This window comes from Nanorana parkeri, unplaced genomic scaffold (genome assembly GCF_000935625.1).
Source record: "Nanorana parkeri isolate BGI_ZX_2015 unplaced genomic scaffold, ASM93562v1 scaffold3212, whole genome shotgun sequence".
Taxonomy (NCBI): domain Eukaryota; kingdom Metazoa; phylum Chordata; class Amphibia; order Anura; family Dicroglossidae; genus Nanorana; species Nanorana parkeri.
Genome location: NW_017309480.1, coordinates 15970 through 23353, shown reverse-complemented (window position 1 = coordinate 23353; position 7384 = coordinate 15970). Strand labels below are relative to the sequence as shown.

Below are 7384 nucleotides of genomic sequence, written 5' to 3'. Positions count from 1 at the left end.
TAGAGGGCCGCGTCTGGACGCGCGATTACAGAGCCGCATCTGTAATCGCGCATGCAGTACATGTGGCAGAGAGGCGGCGGAGGGAGGGAGCCACAGCACCGGCTGCCGGAGGCTTTATTTAGCGGGGGGCGGTGACGGGCCCCCTGATGGCCACCAGCAGGGGCTGCTTTTAAAGGTAGCAGAGAGGCCACCCTGGTGCTGGGCCCCCCAGGCTGAGGCCCAGGTGCGGTCGCACCGGCGGTAGTTCCGCCACTGGCCCTCGGTGTGCCATACACTTATTGCAGATGGGCTTTCTTATCTGTGTGGTCTGCTCTCAGCCTGGCAGGTGAGGTTCCGTGTCACTGGTTTGGGGGCGGCCGCCCTTTGGAAAGTGCCGCTCAAGGCAAATGGCTTGTTTGCCTCGTGGCAGATACACCCCTGCAGCTGGTCCATAATCATGAAAAATAAACCACAAACACATTTATATGAGAAAATATATTCAGTCTCTTGTTTCGATGATTCACACAGTAATTCTCCAATGGTAAAGTAAAATAAAAACTTTTTAGAGCAAATTTTACTTAGTTTCTACTTTCTACTTATTTTCCAGCTGGTTAGTGATGAATGCTGGTTGGAAGTAGGCACTAATTGGTACAAGGCACTAGTTGGTGGTGGGTGCTAGTTGGTGGTGGGTGCTAGTTGGTGGTGGATGCTGGTTGGTGGTGGATGCTGGTTGGTGGTGGATGCTGGTTGGTGGTGGATGCTTGTTTGTAATGAATGCTGGTTGGTGGGGAGTGCTAGTTAGTGCTGGATGCTGGTTTGTTATGGATGCTAATTGGTGGTGGATCCTGTTTTTGGCAGATGCTGGTTTGTGATAGATGCTGGTTATGGTAGATTCTGGTTTGTGATGAATTCTGGTAAGTGGTTGGTTTTGGTTGGTGTTGGATGCTGGTTTTTGATGGGTGCTAGCTGATAGTAGATGGCTGGTTTGTGATGGATTCTGGTAGTTTGTTGGTGGTGGATGCTGGCTTGTGATGGGCTCTGGTTGATGGTGCAGGCACCCTTTGTGCAGTCCTTGTTGGTCATACAGTATAATGCATGCTTTAGGTACTAGTTAACTTTCTTTAAGTACTACTGTATTGCAGCTTGCTGAATCAGGGCAATTGGCTATCCCTGATCCATATCAGTCTTTTTTGCTTAGTATATTGAAACATAGTGTTCCTTTGTGTTTGTTGTCCTTATCTGAACATTTGCTAATATTTTACCAACTTTACTAGAGGTGTGGTGCTTTATTAAGGCTAAAATTGTCCACCAGCCTTTATTTCAAAGACACAGGACCGCTGTGCAAAACAAAATGGCAAAGGTCCTTATCCGCAGTGTCCTGGTCACTGGTTCTAGCCGAGGAATTGGCCTGGAACTAGTCAAGACTTTTCTCAACAAAGGGAATCCACCAGAACATGTTTTTGCAGCATGTCGGAGTCCAGAAACAGCTCAGGAACTGAAGTCACTGGCTTCCAAACACTCAAATCTTGTTACTGTCAGGATGGATGTAACAGACAAAGCAAGCATTGAAGCTGCCTATGATGTGGTAAAGGAGACCCTGAAAGGACATGGATTGAACTTGCTGATCAATAATGCTGGTATTGCCATCTACCACCCAGTGGAAGAAACTACAGCAGAGGACATGATGAGACTGTATAAAACCAATACAGTGGGACCAATGCTGGTTACTCAAGCATTTGCTCCCTTGTTGAAGAAAGCCGCACAAGAAAATCCTAATGAAAAAATGAGCTGCAGCAAGGCCGCCGTGGTCCACATATCCGCTGGTTTAGGGTCTATAGAAAGAGTTTCAATTGAGCTGTTGAATCACGTTCTAATAGAATACCGCTGCAGCAAGGCAGCACAAAATATGTTAACACGATGTCAGGCGGAGACCTACAAAACCGATGGGATTATTGCTGTGGCTTTCTGTCCTGGCTGGGTCCAAACCGACATGGGTGGTGCAATGGCTCAGCTGAAGCTGCATGAGAGTGTGGGTGGGATGATGGAAGTGTTTGACACCCTGACAGAAAAACACAATGGAATGTTTTTGGATTGGCAAGGACTGCCTATCCCTTGGTGAGTTGGAGGCACCATTAGGAGAGATGAACAGACATAAAATTAGAATTTTGCCTGCCTTTGAATAATGAAATGCACACACTATGATTTTTGTGTCTGTTGGGGTAATGCATAACCTGTACAAATTCTTGTGATTCCGAATGTGGAGCTCCACAAGTCTAGTGGTGTCTATGTGCGTACATACTTTTTAAAAGGCTGGAGAATGCAGCTGGTCCATAATTATGGAAAATAAAAACAAAAGTTTAACAGCAAAATGGATGTTCAGCTCTTTTTTTTAAGAGTCACTTTATTAACTCTGTAAATGTAAAGGTAAATGAGGACATCTTCAGAAGGGGACAGACCAAGATAAAGTTTGGGTGGGATGAATTTTTGGGGAGGGCTCTATTGAGTTTCTGTTTTATTTGTGGGTAGCTGGTTGATGATGGGTGCTGGTTGGTGGTGGATGATGGTTGATGGTGTGTTTGTGTTGGTTGATGGTGGGTGCTGGCTGATGATGGTTGGTGGTGGATGATGGTTGATAGCTGGTTAGTGGCGGGCACTGGTTGGTGGGGGATTAAGGTTGGTCATGGTTGCTGGTTGTTGGTAGTAACTGGCTGATGGTGGATGCTGGTTGGTGGTAGTTGTCAGTTGTTGGTGGTGGGCACTGATTGTTGATGAATGCTGGTTGGTGGTTAATACTGGTAATTTGGTGGGTGCTATATAGAAAATGTAAAAATATTACTTTCCCGGCTTTTATGTTGATTCTTTTACTAAAAGCAATCATAAGGATAAGGAATTCAGGCACATTTCTGACAGACATTCACAACATGCTTGAATGTATTGGACCCAGGCACAGCCAGGCAACTAGCACTTCAAAAGAAGTCCAGCAATGGCAACACCCATACTTTACTCGTAAAAGGTATAGTTTGAAGGAAAATGTATTTGTTTTTGGTATTTATATAGCACTGACAATTTACGCAGCACTTTACATGCACATTCACATCAGTCCCTGCCCTCAAGGAGCTTACAATCTAAGGTCCCTATACCTCACATGCAGGCATACAGAGCTATGTGTGTAGGAGGAAACTGGAGTACCTGGAGGAAACCTACGCAAGCACAGGGAGAACATGCAAACTGTTCAGGTTTGCTGGGAGAGCATTTTTATGCCCAGGTAAGCAGATATCATTAATGGCCTATTCACACTATGCATTGCAGTTGAAGTTCAATAAAACAGACATTTTTACCATGCTTTACCAAAATACATGATACACAGTGAGGTTTCATTATTTTGAATTGCACTCCAATGAACCAACACAACTCATCCCATGTATGCAATACAGTGCCCCACAACACACAGATGTAAACCATGTATGCATTGTAGTGCACAGTGGTAAAAAGTAGGGATGCACCGATATATCGGCCGCCGAAACATATCGGCTGAAAATGGCACTTTTGGCATAATGGTATTTTTCTGCCGATACATCGGCGCATCCCTGCTTTCTTTCCTCCCCGCTGGGTGCTGCGGTGTGTCCCAGCGGGGAGGAGAGAAACTGTGATAGCTGCCCGAGCACTGAGGGACGAGAGCGCTGTGAGCGGCCGGCGTCTCCTCCCACACTGCTCAGCCTCCTATCACAGTCCGGAGGAGTGCTGTGTGGGCGGAGACACACAGCACTCCTGTCACAGGAGGCTGAGCTCTTCTCCCTACACCGCTCGCTCAGCCTCCTGTGACAGAGAGAAGAGCAAGGTACAAACACTCGGCGATCAGTGATCACTGAGTGTTTGTAGATAATTGAGGACATGGTATGTGTACTATATCCCCAATTATGAATGAATGGGAAGTGATCTACATCACCTCCTGTTCATTCATAGTTGTGGTTATAGTAAACATACTATATTCTCAAGTTATCAATGAACAGAAACACCCATAGAGGATTCCTGTTCATTAATAACAGGGGACACCGAAAAAGAGATTGAGGACTCTATTTTAAAAGGGAAATATCAGGGGTCTGTTTAGACCCCTGATATTTCCCCAGAGCCCCTAAAAGTAAAGTAAAAAATAAAATATTTTATAAAAAAATGAATAAATAAAACTATAAAAAATAAAAAGTTTATAAACAAAATAAAAAAATAAAATATTTGAAAAATTTGAGAAAATTAAAATAAAAAACATTTTGGGTTTCGGCCTGACAATTTTTTTTAATTTCGGTTTCGTTTCGGTTTTAAAATATCCATTTTGGTGCACCTCTAGTAAAAAGCAAGTATATGTTTGTGATAATATACATTGCGGTTATTTATTCAAAATAATTGGGCTACCTTCCACAATCATTAACACATGAAATATCACACATGCTGTAACACACCACAAAGCATTGGCAAAATTCAAATGGGCCCTAAAGAATTCTGATGACTAAGCAAGCAAATCAAGGCATGCATCTCGTAAATTGAGCAAGTAAAAGAGAGAGAAAGATGTCACCCATACTGGTGACCTCTTCATTACAGCTTTGATCTGAGGGGGAGAGGAGATCTCTCAAAGGCTTGTCCTGAATAATGAACTGTTGGTGTACATACAAAAAAGGATCGCATACATCACTCATCTGCATTGTAACTCCCAGAAACAAAGTGTCACAAAGCTCACTTGTCTGGCACTAAATAAACTCTCTGATGTATGACTCAGAGACCATGTAGATTAACACACGTCAAAAGCCTGCAGTGTTACTATGGTTCAGGTCTTTTTTGTGGGCTCTGCGTTCCCATTATCCTCCTAGGCTGCCCACTCACCAGCTAATTATAGAGACAAGCAGCTTTGCTACAGATTGTAGGGCAGACTGTGGAGGGGACCCAGGAAGGTACAGAAGTAGGGGAGGATGTCATGTGACCTGCACTTCAAGGGTTATTGAAAATACTGGCTTGACTTAAAGGGTTATTAGAGTTAAATTAAAGAAGAAAAAGCAAAAATTGATATATATATAAAATCCATATATTCGGAGAAAAGCAAATATCTGACATTAAAGCTTACAATTAAATCTAAATGTAGATAGTAAACAGTCGGGGTTAGAGCTTTAAAGCGAACCTGCACTTTCACCATACTCTTTACAGGCGGGACCATAAGCAGCCAGTACTTAACTTTCTTCTGTTCCCATGTCCCAGCATTCTGTAAATGACCAAGGAGGGGGTGGGGGCAGATAAACAGCATTAGTGCCTCCATGTATGAGAGCCACAGCTCTGATATTCGCAGTGAGCCTGAAGTATAATAAGAAGAGTACATTCCTATGAAAGTGGAAGAAAGGGCAGCAATCCTAGATAGCAGTGATAACTAAAAGCCATTTGCCTGGAAAAATAAGTCAAGGCAACTGGACTTGCTGTATTTTTTCTTCTTGAAGACGTTTCCCTGGTCATCCAACCAGCTTTCTCAATTCAGAATGACTTGTACAAAAAATTATCTGGGAATAACCTGGGAATTGACCTTAGGGTTACGTTGGCGGATCCATTTTTGTTTTTTTTCCTTTTAAATAAAAGACAGACCTTTTCCTTTTAAATAAAAGGAGAGACTGAGCGGAGGGGCTACATGACTGGGGGGAGGAATAGTCCCGGAAGAAAGAGTTAAAAAATAAAATGGGAAGATCTGCTCTTATTTGGGCACCCAAAGACCCCTTCTCAGAGACTGGAGACGGCAACCCGCAGATGCAGCAGTGCCGTCCGTCCGTTTTTTTACTACGGGCGGACGGCAAGAGGTTAAAGGATTTTTTCAAAAGTGTGGCGTCTTTTTTACAATTAGAATTGAACCTTTTAGTGAATGGGTAGGGGTATAGGTACCCCTTACTCATTTACAAGGGGGGGGGGGCAGCGCACCCGGATGCCCCTTTGTTAAAGGGGTACCCTGATGTGAATAAGCCCTCCTGCTCGCACCTCCACAACCAGTGCCCTAGGGCTTGTGTGGAAGAGGCCCTTGTCCTCATCGGCACGGGGACAAGGTGCTTTTCCAGGGGCGACCCTGGAAAAACACCCTCCCAGTGCCGAGGACATGTGGCCTGGTATCGCAGGGAGGGGGCGCTTGCCCTGCCAGGCCTATGCTCGGATAAAGGATCTGGTATGGAATTTTAGGGGGACCCATGTTTTTATTCCCCCCCATTTTTGGGGGTGGGGTTCCTCCCTAATATTCCTACCAGACCTTAAGAGCCTGGTATAACTTTGAAGGGGAACCCCACACGCATTTTTGTTTTTTAAATGGGGCCCCTCCTAAAATTCCTACCAGGCCTTAAGGGTCTGGTATTGTTTGGGAGGGGGAACCGCACACTTTTTTTTTTTCTTTATAAATGTCATTTTTGCTGCAGGTGGTTCTATACATCGTACAGATGTGCCACTTTACAGGCAGTTTAAGGGGACCCCCCAGGGCACAATATTTAGAGGAATTTTTCATTTTTATTGTTTCACTTTAAGCAATGTTAAAATCATTGCTCCTTTAAAAACTGTATTTTCTAAAAGTTTTTTTTTGCATTGATACATGTCCCCCAGGGCAGTTCCCGAATCCCCATACACTTTTTATGACCAATAACTTGCATATAAGCCTTCAAAATGGGGACATTTGATTTTCCGAGTTTTGGTCCGATAGATTTTCATTGAGTTCGAAATTCAAGTTCAAACTTTTTCCATGTTTTAAAGTTCAAACTCGAACCGAATTCGGATGTGTTCGGACCATCACTAGTAATGATGTAAGAGTGTAACCGGAAGAGGAAACAGTGAAGAGAAGCAGCTTCAGGAACCGGTGAACACGGAGAGGAGAAAGCCTTAAATAGAAACTGCATTTAAAAGTACCCTAGACAAAAACAAGCACTTAACCCTTGCAGTGTGGAGGGACCCCCACTACAAAAGTAGTCCTATTTGATCCCTGAAGTTCAGCTTGAACTCCACCACCAGATCTGCTATGTGAGATTTTATAAAATAACCAGCAGGTGGCAGCAAAGCACCAGGCCAAGGTGAACGCAATTGTGTGGCACATGACAAGCAATACAAGTCTTTATATCATTTGTAAAAGAAAGCAGGATGTACTTGATTGCCAAGGGCAACAACTTCTCAGGAAATCAGTTTTTTTTTTAAATCTTCCAAATATCTATGTGTATAACATGAATCTATGTAAGTAGATGTATTATACTTATAGTAATGCAACAGCTCTGTAATGTGCCTATGGTAGTTCCTTCTCAGTCTATATGAAAAGCACCCGTCATACAAAGAATACAGCCTGACACTCTGAACCTGCAATGCACCTTAAATAGATATACACACCTGAACCACAATTCCGGCTGGCTCCTAGACC

At 43.6% G+C, this 7384-nt stretch overlaps 2 protein-coding genes across 2 annotated transcripts in view; both read left to right on the top strand.

The window, feature by feature from the left end:
* The window catches only part of LOC108802913 (C-factor-like), a 10238-nt gene extending 8080 nt beyond the window's left edge, over window positions 1-2158 (top strand). The window contains exon 2 of the mRNA XM_018574758.1: window positions 2139-2158. The gene's annotated coding sequence lies outside the window, so the exon portion shown is untranslated. The remainder of the gene's footprint in view (window positions 1-2138) is intronic.
* LOC108802914 (C-factor-like) lies at window positions 1296-2109 on the top strand. Its single transcript, XM_018574759.1, has one exon. The coding sequence runs from the start codon at window positions 1331-1333 to the stop codon at window positions 2096-2098; it is 768 nt and encodes a 255-aa protein (XP_018430261.1). The 5' UTR covers window positions 1296-1330; the 3' UTR covers window positions 2099-2109.
* Window positions 2159-7384: the final 5226 nt, after the last annotated feature.

Bases quoted from the DNA above. Each gene is read 5' to 3' on its own strand.
- LOC108802914 (XM_018574759.1), top strand. From the start codon at position 1,331: ATGGCAAAGGTCCTTATCCGCAGTGTCCTGGTCACTGGTTCTAGCCGA.